This window comes from Tursiops truncatus, chromosome 3 (assembly GCF_011762595.2).
Source record: "Tursiops truncatus isolate mTurTru1 chromosome 3, mTurTru1.mat.Y, whole genome shotgun sequence".
In the NCBI taxonomy this organism is placed as follows: Eukaryota; Metazoa; Chordata; class Mammalia; order Artiodactyla; family Delphinidae; genus Tursiops; species Tursiops truncatus.
This window is the reverse complement of record NC_047036.1, coordinates 125,958,147-125,970,167: the sequence shown is the minus strand read 5'-3', so window position 1 is coordinate 125,970,167 and position 12,021 is coordinate 125,958,147. Positions and strand designations below refer to the sequence as shown.

At 55.7% G+C, this 12,021-nt stretch overlaps 1 protein-coding gene across 7 annotated transcripts in view; it reads left to right on the top strand.

The window, feature by feature from the left end:
- The window catches only part of CAMK2A (calcium/calmodulin dependent protein kinase II alpha), a 66,410-nt gene extending 60,808 nt beyond the window's left edge, over positions 1-5,602 (top strand). For 5 of the 7 annotated variants that reach the window (XM_033853429.2, XM_033853428.2, XM_073802691.1 and 2 more), the window contains 2 exons: positions 1,991-2,219; positions 2,482-5,602. In XM_033853429.2, the coding sequence (XP_033709320.1) occupies positions 1,991-2,219; positions 2,482-2,485 (233 nt within the window). In that variant the 3' untranslated portion in view covers positions 2,486-5,602. Of the gene's footprint in view, positions 1-1,990; positions 2,220-2,481 lie in introns of those variants that run through there. The other 2 variants (XR_004525917.2, XM_033853430.2) reach the window with 2 other exon arrangements.
- The last annotated feature ends 6,419 nt before the right edge of the window (positions 5,603-12,021 follow it).

Genomic DNA, 12,021 nt, shown 5'->3' with positions numbered 1-12,021 from the left:
AGCACCAGCCCGCTGGACTCTGGGCTTGGACACCTGGTCACATCAAAGGACCCACAAGACCAAGACCCAGAGTAACTGCCTGCCCTGGGGCAAGTCCCACCCTCCTGCCTGCTTTATCCTGCGGGAGGACCTGGCCCTTTCTCCCATTCTATCCATGAGGATAGAAAATGCAAGCCTAGAGTCTGTTCAGAAGATACCACATGAGGGTGGCCACTGCTCTACAAATGACCCTCAGGACCCTCGCCCTGGCAGACAACAGTAAGACCCAGCGCCCTCAACAATACTAAGCTCTGTTTGTCCCTTTGGAGATTGTTCTGGATTGTCCTAATTTAGACCCACCTCGAGACCGACTTCTTTTAGGTTCTACTGCATTTCTTTCAGAAACTGGCCTAGCTTTGGACAAGTCCGATTGCTTCTCTGGACCTCAGTTTCCAGGTCTGCTAAATGGATGCATTGAACTAGACGGTGTTGAGTGCCTCCAGCCCCAGATGCTGTCAAGGCTGCTTATGGAGGCCTCCTTGCATTTTGTGGGAGGGCCATGGGGTGACCTCTGACCTCTGACCTTGAGGTCACCCCCAAGCCTATATAACACAAAAGCTCTGCACTCTCTCTGTCCAAGGTCCCAGAACTGTAAAAGTCTCTTAGTCTACATATGTAAGACTTAGTGATTTTGAGTCATTTATCCAAAGCCTGGGTATAGTGTGATTGGAATATTTAGGGGTGGATACTATTGGATGCTTTCTGAAGTCCTGGAAAAAAAAAATTTTTTTTAACATTTTTCAGGAAATCAGTGGCTCACAAACCTGTCTGGGCATCAGAATCAGAGGATGGGGGAGGGAGCGGGGAGAGGGAGCTTTTTAATATTATAGATTCCTGAACTGGCACCTTGAAGGGTGGGGCTGGGTAGTCTATATTTTAAATCAGCTCTCCATGGATTCGGATACGTTTGGGCTGCACTAAGAAACGGCATGAGGGTTCCTCTGAAGCCAAGATCCTGGTGATCCCTGTCCAGCCCCTCCCTAGGTCATCGTCTTTCTGTGCTTTTGTTTTCTATCTTGCTGAAAACATTGAGAGTTCCTAGAACCAAGATGATGATGATAGTGGTGATGATGATAATAATAATAGTAATATTTCACATAGAGAGAGCCGGTTTCTGGTACTTTTGTCAGTTCTGCCATGATTACAAGAGCTATGCATTGCCCTCTAACGCTGAAAAGTTCCACGACTTCACCCCATCACCACCAACACCATCCTTAGAATTCCAAGATTCTAAGGTTATACAATTTTAATATTCTTCAAGTTTCCATCATTCTACATGTTGAGAATAGAGGTGGCAAATGAGGGACCCACAAGCCATAGCTGGACTACACATGTTTCATGGGGTCTGTATGATGTTTTAAATTTGAATTTGATGCCAATAATTAAAAATGAGGCATTCGACATAAAAATCCAGATTTCTAGATTCTCTTGAAAAATCAGGTGTGGCAACACGGGTCCCACTTACATAGCAAACACCAGGGAAGCTGTGTGCAGGGCACCTCCATAGAAGGGACACGGTGTCCTATTCACCACCACTCCCTATTGTCCCCCTGGCCCAGAGACGAAGGGTCCGTTGTCATTTAGCATCTTATATTCAGTTCAGCCTCCTTGTTAATGTACTCTCCTGGCCTCTACAGGGATCTGGGTTGAGGCTCTGGTGTAAGCTCACCTGGTTCCCCATTCACCTGCGTGTCTGAGACACTATGATTTGAAAATTCCATTCCCCTGCATTTGAAGAATTCAGCTTGTTTTGAAGTCCACTGTATCTCAGCTGGGATATGAGCTTGACTCCCAGGGAGCTGAGCCCTGTCACAGAGCCCCACTCTTCGGGAAGCGAGGCAGGCAGAGGTGCCTCTTGCCGAGAGGGTTGCTGAGAATTGGGGAAGTGAAGGAAGCGAGGCAGGAGGCCCCCAGGTGCGACCCCTCTGCCCCCTCCCATCCCCGCCTGCAGTGTGGTCCCGGAACAGCAAGCCTGTGCACACCACCATCCTGAATCCCCACATTCACCTGATGGGTGACGAGGCGGCCTGCATCGCCTACATCCGCATCACGCAGTACCTGGATGCCGGCGGCATCCCCCGCACGGCCCAGTCGGAAGAGACCCGCGTCTGGCACCGCCGGGATGGCAAATGGCAGATCATCCACTTCCACAGATCTGGGGCGCCCTCCGTCCTGCCCCAGTAAGAGCCCCTCCTTCCTGCCATCTGTTATTCAGGATAATCTAAAGGAACGGGGTGGTGCCTGTCTGGAGACGGTACACATTGGGGAACCCGGCGGCTGGGAAGACCACAGGGAGGAGATCAGGCCTGGAGGCCCCAGGGGGTGAGGGGGAAGAGCTGGGGGGACCCACAGGAGGCAGCTTGAACTCCATCCAAGGAGGTGGGCAGGCTGGGTGCCCTCGGAAGCACCTACGTTACGCACCACACATACCATGTCTTACAGCTGAAGGACCAGGCTGGGGGCACTGTACCGCAGAGATCCACCGTTCGTCCGTGGAATGTGGCTGCTGGTTCTCCCACTTGGATTTAGCTGGAATTCCCCCAATCACATCATCCCATCACCACCACCATCACCATCACCTTCATACCTGTGTCAAGAAAACCTGCCTGTTCGCAAAAGCCATCATGACTTCAGAGCAAATGGCGACATCTCCCCGTCACCACCCGTCCCCTGCCAGGGCAGGGCTTCCTCAGGCCCACGTGCCCTGGGTGCTGGACCTGAGGACCCCCCCCCTCCCCTCAGCTGTCATTGGCCTGGTCTTGCCTTGGCCGGAAGCCACAGTGCCCAGCTGTGTATTCATCCAGGGGCTGGGGAGGAGGGGCGGAGCTGGGAGGAGTGTGGCAACCTCCAGATCCTCTCCCTGATCTCGCCTCTCCCGGGCTCCTCTAGGGAAGGGCAGAAGAACGCCCAGTCCCCCGAGCCAACCTCCCCCGGGGGAGAGGGGGAGAGAGGAGCAGATGCCAGGAGCCTCCCGCCTCAAACTGCCTTCCTAACTCTTCTCCCATCCTGTCCTGCTCTCCTGCTCTCCAGCCGACCCTCCTCCCTCAGTGTGGGGAGCGCAATCCTCTCAGGGTGCCCCCACTTCTTTCCTTCCTCCTCCTGCTGACATTTACTTCCAACACTAACGGCGCATTCCACCCTTCCATCAGGCCCGGAGAATTCCAGCTTCATCACATCCAAGGGAGAGAATCTGATTGCTTTTGGGGGGCGAAAGAAAACAGCGTTTAGGTATCACTTCTACTTGGACCGCATGCCTTTTTATAGCCAAACTTCTGTGTTTCGTAAATGGATTTTGCGTTAATGGATATTTATGTAATAACTAGACCTCTCAAATTGGTGAGAAGGTCTGGGTTGGGAAGGGAGGTGGGAAGAGGGCTGAGGGGTATTTTTTTCTGTTCTTGGTCTTTTTTTTTTTTTTTTTGGTCATCGCTGAGATGGACTTTGTCACTTGTGGTTATCTGGGGCTGAGATGGACTCAGCCCCCGGGGGAAGGATCTCTCTGACATTTCAGTCCCCAGCTTCCCTTGCGGACTGGAGAAGCATCAGGTGTTAGAAACAGCAAATCAGGGCAGAGAGAGTGGGGGAAGCTGTGAGGGTGGCAGTACCTGGACTTTACCTTGCTTGCCTCCCAAACTGGGGTCCTTACTACCGTGCTTCCCAGGATTTCATCCCCCACATCTGCACACCCCCCCTCAGCGCCCCCCACCTAGCTCTGGAGGGTTCACGAGCATGTGTCTTCATGCGGGTCCAAAAAGAGCGCTGGGATTTCTCCTCTTCGCACCTCCTCCTGCAGCTGTGGGTTTGCATCTCTTTCTTCCTTTCTCTTTCCCTCTTCCCTTGGGATTGACTCTGATGTGGAATGCCTTGGTACCTCCACCAGGATCTACTGTCTGCACTGTTTTTCTTTGCATGACTTTATATGCAGTAAGTATGTTGAAAAAAAAAAGAAAAGAAGAAAAAACACTCAGCAAAACCAACCTACATGTTTTGGACAAAAAAAAAATAGAGGTTGTATTCTCAGTGTCCGACTCGGAATTATGTTGCTGCCTCTCTGTGCTTTTGGCCTCTGTGTGGCCGTGTTTTGCCAGGATGAGATACTTTCCCCTCTGGAGGATTTTAGGGGAGGAAGAGCCACATCCCCAAAGATTTGGAGGAGTCTCTGATTCCCCCAAACCTCTGGGGAATCCTGGGTGTTGAGTGGAGCCGGACTGGTGGGGATGTGACCCAGGACTTTCTGAGTTTTCCCCTATCATGAGCTGTCTGCTGGGCCCATTCTCAAGAGTTCCTGCCCGCGGGACAGGTGAGGCAGGCTGGGTGGGGGCCGTAGGCCAGGAGAGAGGCTGCCCAGCCCTCCTGGTCTCCAAACTGGTCGATCACTGGACTCTATCCTTGGCAGAGACCCTGCTGCCAAGGCCCGGGCGGGCATTTGGCCTGCCCCAGGTCCAGAAGGCTTCCCAGCAAGGCCCAATGAGCCCAGCGCTCCAGCAGCCAAACCGCCTGCCTCCCTTGCTGTCTGCCAGCTCCCACAGCCATCCCCAAGCCAAAGGTGAGCGGTTGCTGCCATTACCAAGGCAAAGTCTGGTCCTTCCTTCAGCCTCAGTTTCCCCCTCTGTTAAAGGGGTTAAATATTCCCGCCCAGCCTATGTGGCAGGGCTGATGCGGGATCAAACAGGATGGTGAGGTGAAGCCCAATACGCCCATGAGAATTGACAGTGTGAGTCACTGGCTGGACTCCTGTTCTTTTCTGGGCCTGACCAGTCCCCCCTCCCTCCCCCGCCTGCCCCTCATCCCCCTCTTTGGTGCCTGTCCTCTACTAATCAGCAGGGGACTGCGGGGGAAAGAGCCACAGTTTGGGGGTGATTAGAATTCCATTCCCAGCTCTGACCAGACTTGCTGTGTGACCTTGGGAAAGTCCTTTCCCTGCTCTGCCCTCGGTTCCCCACCAGAGGGAGCTGAGCTGGAGGACACCAACGTCCTGCCTTTCATCTGCTGACGCACCTCCTGTCCACTGTGCCCCTCTCTGGGTGTCAGAGAAGTGGAGGCCGGTCCCTACCCCAGGCCAAGATGGCCCCACTGCGAAGGCCAAGCCTGTGGGTGCGCAGCCAGCCGGTGTGGACCACAGGGCACCGGTGTGATCCCAAAGCAGCAGGCAGGGGAGACTGGCAGACAAAGCGCGGCCCAGAGCCCAACCCCACCGGACAGTCAAACGTCCTGCAGATGCAAAAAATCCACACCGAAGGCAAGTCCTAGGCTCCAGCATGCAAACACGTTAACGGGAAAGCATTCTCCCGGGCGTGCGCCCAGCAAGCGCTGATCCTGACCCCTGGCCTCCTGTCTCCCGTCAAAGGGAGACCCTTTTGGGGATGTATTTGCCAGACTCCCTGTGCTGGTTTCTTTGTTACTATTTGTTTGGGGTTTTGTTTCCGTTCTTCCTTTTTTAAAATATGTGGCTGTGAACTTGAATGACCACTGCTCAAACTTTCTGCTCTTGTGGGGTTGGGGGGAAGAAGGGGTGTCTGTTTTATTCTTGGTGTTTTCAGTGCAATAAATAGCTACAAACTTCTGTGCACTGGCTGTCTCTCTGTCTTGGTCAAGCAGGGCACTGGGAGAGTTTGTCAGTTTCCTGTTCTAGTTCTTGGCATTTGCACAATGAAGGCCCAGGTCTTCATTCTGATTGGACTAACGTGGTCACGTGCTTAAGTCTGAGCCAATCACTGTGGGATTATGCCTGGACCACGTGCCCCAGCCTTAGAGGCTGGGATGGGGTTGGCTCCGTCTCAGGCACGTGGAGTGCCCTTAACAAGAGCAATGGGTAGGCGTGAGTTGCCTCCAGTGGCCAACAGCAGAGTCTCCCTCGGGGAGCCTGGGGCCAGGCTCTTCTCCTCTGGGCCTTGGTTTCCTTGTATAATGAGGAGGTTGTTCCAGAAGAAGTCCCTCCCCACCCATTCCTTTTCCTCCCGCCCAACCTCACAGGCAAGCCCCCAGGCCTCAGAGCCCCTGGAGAGGGGTTTGGAGAATGTCAGAGGGGGAGGAAGGGTCTCTTTACCCACAAACTATCTGTGAAACTAGTGTCGGGGGCAGTTTCACCTGTGCTGGGGCTGTTGCGAGGGGTGGTGGGCTGGCTTTACTGGAAGAAGGGAGGCCACTGCTGCATTAGAGGCCAGTGTGGTTCCCTGAGCCCAAGCTGCTCAGGCTGGGCCAGGGTGGTGATGCAGAGGCTTTGGCCCCCTCAGGCCATGAGAGGGTGACCAACCATCCCGTTTGCTGACATGGAATTTTCAGTGCGAAACCCGAAGTCCCAGGCAAAACAGATGAGTTGCTCACTGTAAGCCATGCCCCCCCTACCTAAGAGGCCTGATTCCACAAGATTGGGGGGTTGTGACTTTTGGAGCCTATGGTCCTCTCCAGACCACGCTACGGGTGTCTGGGCTCCAGAATACCCACGCCAGCTGCTTTCTGGGTCTGTCCTGCCTGCTGGCCTGTGAGGCGGCCAGGGGGGCGTGTCTATGGGGCATGTGCCCCTCACACACGTGAGGACCTTGGCAGTAAGGCTGAAAAGCACAAGGAAGCGGGCCGCAGGGGGGCCTAAGGCTTTCATTTGCACTCTTGCCCTGGAGCCTGGCACGGCAGCGCCAGGACTGCTTGGACCTGAGCCTTCAGGCGCCTTGGATCTCCCGCCTGGGCAGCAGGAAGGACTTGAGAGCTTGGGCTGCCATTGCAGGCACTTGCCGGCAGGTGGCAGCCTAGGAGCAGGTTACAGGAGGTCCGGGGTTCTGTGTGCCTGCGAAGCTCTGGGAGCTTCCGGTAGACCTCAGGAAGTATCCTTTACCTCGCAAAGTACCAGCTCCACTTAAAGCACTATTATTATCTACAGAGGCATGATCCTTTACAGTTCACAAAGTGATTTCACACCTCTTGTCCCAGTTACAACAGCCCTATTTTGAAGATGAAGAAAATGAGGCTCAGAGGCAAAGAGGCTTCTTGCAAGACAGAGAGCCGGGACTCAAACACGCAGAGCTCTGTTCTCTCCAGGCCCCTGGTCTGTGTTTCTCCATCTGTGGATGGCCAGCAAACGGTGGCTGGGATTCTCAGGAACCCCATCTCTTTGACCCCTATCCCTTCCACCTGCTGCCTCATCTCTTAGTGGTCTACACCTGTAGTCTCCACCTGTTCACTGCCCATTTACGCCAGAACTCACTGCAGAGGGCTGGTTTCCCTCTTTTTCCTTGCTCGGTGCATAGCAATGCCTCCGCACCCTTCAGGACACAGCTGCGGTACCTTCTCCGGGAAGGCCCCGCCTCCTTCCCAGCATGCACTGTGTTAGGTCCCTCCATGAGCTCCGCGACCTCCTCTACCCACCTCGCCAGAGCGTGCTGGTTTGAAGTCACCTGAGCAAGTGTCTACATAACGTGTGCTCCTTGAAGGCGGTCAGCGCTTGGTCCACGCTCAGGATGCACGCAGCAGGTATCATCATCCTTGCCCCGGGGTAGACCCCTGACAAATGTGTGCTGCTGGAATGTGTGCACACCTGACCTCCTTTATGTGTGCTCTCACAACCCTCAGTTCACCCCCCTGCTGGGCACTACTATTCTCTTCATTCCACGAACAAGGGGACGCGGTGGTGCAGAAAGTGAAGGCAGCACTTGCCCAAAATGGCCCAGGGAGGGAGGGAGGTGAGACTCGGAATAGGAACCACTCCGAACAACTGCTAGGGCATGCGGCAGACGGGCTGGGCTCTGAGGGGGACCCAGAGATGAGCTAGCTTGTCTCCTGTCCCCAGGAATCCCTGATGCCACCCCAGAAAGCGAGAACCAGCATTCAGGGTGGGCTGGGATGAGGGCTGGCCCTGGTGCGAAGGTTGTGGGAGCTCTAGAAGAAAGAGTAGGAGGGGCGTGGCAGTGACTGGGGGTTCTGGAGGGGATTTGAGGGGATGATCGGCAGATTGAGATGTGGCGGAAGAATGCAGGCAAGAGCCAGGCTGAGAGCCCAGAACAGTGGGTCACGTAGCGGGGAGAAGGGGGTCAGAGGTGTCAGAAGGCCGAGAGGGCCCCGAACCTACCGTGCTGGAGGTGTGCCTTTCCAGGGCATGGGTGGGTCCCCAGCAATGGAAATGGCCTTTCCCAGACCAGGGCCATAGTATACCTTCTAGGGAACATCTCCCAGCAGGTGCTGGGAGTGTTTGCAGAGGGCAAGGTGGGGCAGGTCCAGTCCTGTGGAAATGGACGCCCTCCTTGTCCTTCCTCCTGGGATGAGCCCCACCCTCCCTTCTCCACCTGGGCCCGCAAAGGTCTCAGAGGCCACTTCCCTCTGGGCGGCCATCCCTTCCAGGGCCTTGGGCCACAGCAGATGGTGAATGGAGTTATCTAGAAGTGGACTATCTCGTCCCGCAAGAAAAAGGAGGGGATTATCATCATTCTCTCCTGGTGTGACCTTGGGCGTGTTACTTTCCCTCTCTGGACCTCAGTTTCCTCATCATTACAGCAACAGGGGTGAACCCGTGGGCCCCAAATATATATGGGAACTCGGCTGGCTGCTCAGAATCACCCGGGAAGTTTGCTAAAAATACAGATACTTCAGGCTCCACCCGCAGGGATTAGGAAACGCTGGACTGGGCAGGGCTCCAGGCGGCTGTAGTCTTAGCAAGAACCCAGTTTGGGAATTCTGTGTTGAGCACCCCCTTCCCCGGTTCCCACAGTCACACTGGCAGCTGGAAGATCCAGTTATCAGCAGGCCCCACCCCAGCCTTCCCGCTTCCCCATCCTGCTCCCCTGACTCAGCTAGATCAATATTGACCGTCGGCCCCTCCCCTGGCTCTGACTCCCGTCACCCCAAGCCCCCAAACTCTCTGAGACCCTGAACCCGCTCAGCAGAATCAAGGTCCAAGCAAGGCTTTTGGCCCGGAGGATTTTATTCCTGTCCCACTGCCCCCAGCCCCACACCACATCCTCCACCTCTGACTGGGTTGGCAGGCAGGGCATCCTAGCTCACTGCAGAAACCATCAGGGCTCCTACTCACAACTCCATCCTGCAAGAGGGGACAAGCCCTGAATCTGGCTCCAGAGAGGTGGTGCTCCCCCTGTAGCTCTCCACGGCATGGTCACTGGCAAAAGCCTGAATTGGGCAGGCAGGGGCACTGAGCTCCCCTCTGCCCACAGCTCTCCCTCCAGCCACCTCTGTGGGGCACAACACGGTTCCTGTCCAACCCATTCATCTTACTGATGGGGACGCTGGTCTAGCCTCCAAGGCAAATGCCATGGAGCTGGAAGGTGCAAGCCATGGGCTCCGTCTTGGCCTGTCTCTGGCTCCAAGCACACCACCCCCGCCCTCCTTCCCCCAGGTTGGTTGGTTGAAGGAGCGAGCTAGGCCTGTTTCTTTATTTGTGCAAGGGAGAGCAGGCTCTTGAGAACCATGACACCTGGAGAGAATTTCTACATGCCACGTTTTAGGTTAAGCATTCTGATCTTTTTTTTTTAATAGGCATCAAGCAGCTATATTACCTCATTTAATCCCCTGCCAGGGGAAAGTTATTCTCCCCATTTGACATCTGAGGACACCTGGGTTCAGAGAAGGGCAGTAGATTCAGCTGGTCACACAGCCAGTGAGCAATGGAGTCGAGATTGGGCTCTGACCAGCGGATGTCCGAGTCCTCCTGGGCTGCTACCCACTCCAATACTCGAAGGGACACAGCTCACAGATGCTGTGGGCTTTAGTGGGAAAATTCCCCCAAATGAAAAGTGATCCTGGATGGGGGTGCCGGGAGGAGGCCTCCATGTGGCCAGAGGGGGCGGGCTGCTGCTCAGTCCTGGGGGAGAAGGTCAGGCAGCAGGAAGTCAGGCAGACGTGCTGTAGGGGTGCTGACCAAGGCTCCGCGGGTGGGAGGCGGCTCTGGATGCCCTTCCAGGGCAAGACCAGCGTCAGCGAGGCCTCAGGCCCCAGAGGGAGTGGTCTGGAGCTCAAGGAGCCAAACTTTCCATGAGCCATTAGCAAAAAATGAGTCTGGAGAACGGTGTCCACCGCAGACCCGGAGGCTCTGCAACCCCGGGTCACGTGGAATTCGGAGGGGCTGGGACTGTCTTAACTCTTCGCTCGCTGTCCCCAGAGCCACCAAGAAACTGCTTTTAGATTGATGCTGCATCCATCGTGCAAAGCTGTGCACTGGCACTGTGGGTCCCCAAGGCCACACAGCCAGGAGGGGCAGAGCAGGGAACGACCCCAGGTCTGTGTGGCTAAGTAGCACACCCGCCCCCCGATGGTGCCCTACTGCTGCCCCAAGTACTCTGGGGTCCAAAGAGCGTGATGTAAGGGTCTTAACTGCACGGAAATTAATGGGCTGTCTCAGAACACCGTGAGTGCTCTGTGCAGGCTAGGCTGGGCAGGGCTCACCAGATGTAGGGCTGAGCCAGCCCCCCTGAAGACCCCAGGAGTCCATACCTGGGGGTGATAAAGACTGTATGGAGGTGGGACCTGAGAGGATGGACAGGATTCCAATGGGTAGATGGAGAAGGCACTGGGTCAGGGAACCTGGGCCTATTCAGGGAACCATGCAGAGACGAACTTGGCGGGGGTGGTGGAGGGGGCAGGGCCTACTGAGGACCAAACAGCAAGATAACCAGCGGACCCACGGTGTTATCTGTTGACCCTAACTTAACCTTGAGAATATGGCTGCCCTAATGGTGTGGCCTCTCTCTCCTCTGCCCCACCCCCACCCCCATTTGCTCTCACAGATCATAGGCTGGAAGTCACGGCAGATGGTCCACGGCCCCATCTCAGTGCCTCTCGGTCTCTGATGACTCCCAGAACAGGAATGGAGGGCCCCAGGTCACCCCTCCACCACACCCCAGCCAGGCACATCCACTGCCTCCCAGGGCCCCCCATCAGCCTCCCAGGGTCAGGGGTCCATGGACACAGAGATTAGCGAAGACAGGAAGCAGAGCACTGAGCAGGAGTGGGGAGCCCTGGGCCTGGCTTCAGCTCTAGGCCACTCTCACCGTGGATCCCCAGGCAAGCCCTGCCTCTCCGACTGCTAAGGCCCTAATTCTGCTGAGCTGTCGGCGTGCACTGAGAGGCTGACAGGAGGCCCTAACTGAGCCATGCTCTTTTACACGTTCTGAATCAGTTTCCCACATTTAAAAATGGGAAATGTCTCGTGAAAATCCAGATTTCCCTCTTCTCTTAAAAAGCCAGGCTATCTGGAGACCTGGGCCCACACTTCTGAGGTAGCTCCCCCTTAAGAGAGGCATCATACCTTCTTCTCCAGTTCATCACAGTCCCCACCAGGCCCTCTTGTCTCTCCAATAGTCACTAAGGGTCAGATGCCACTTACTCTCCCACTTACACCCACAGCTCTGCTCGCCGGGGTTCCCTGCCTGGCCCTGTAGGCACTTGGGTTTGGCACCTGCTGGGACATTCTAGGATTCCAGGCTGGGCTTCTACTCCAGACAGGGCTGATGTCTCCTGTCCGATGCGTACTGTGCTGTCAGGGATGCCTCCAGCTGTGGGTCCCTGGTCCTTAATCAGCTCCCACTGCGATCGGGGCCTGGCTGGCATCTGGTATGAGGCAGGGAGATCTGAAGTCAATATGGAGATCAGGACGGGAGCAGTAGGGAGATGGCATGGGCAGCAGAGGAAGCAGAAGCCTGGGGCAGCTGGAAAGGCTGTCGGAGCAGCGGAAATGGGAAAAGCAGGACAGACTGGAAGACTGGGCCAGGGAGGACAGTCCAGGAACCGCAGCGGCAGGGTGGTGGCCAGGAAGAGTGGAGGCAGGAGGAAAGCAGGGCAAGGGAGGTGAGGCTGGAGGAGCTGAGGCTGGTGGAGTTCGTAGATGCCTCGAATCCTCCAACTGCAGACTCGGGAATCTGGGAAAAGAAAAGCCTAGACTCCTAGGATCCTCCGCTCCTGACTTCCAAGATGCAGGGCTACAGCCAAGGGGCTGCGTGAGGAGTACTCACGAGCCGTGCTCAGTCCTAGAGCTCAGGCTCCATC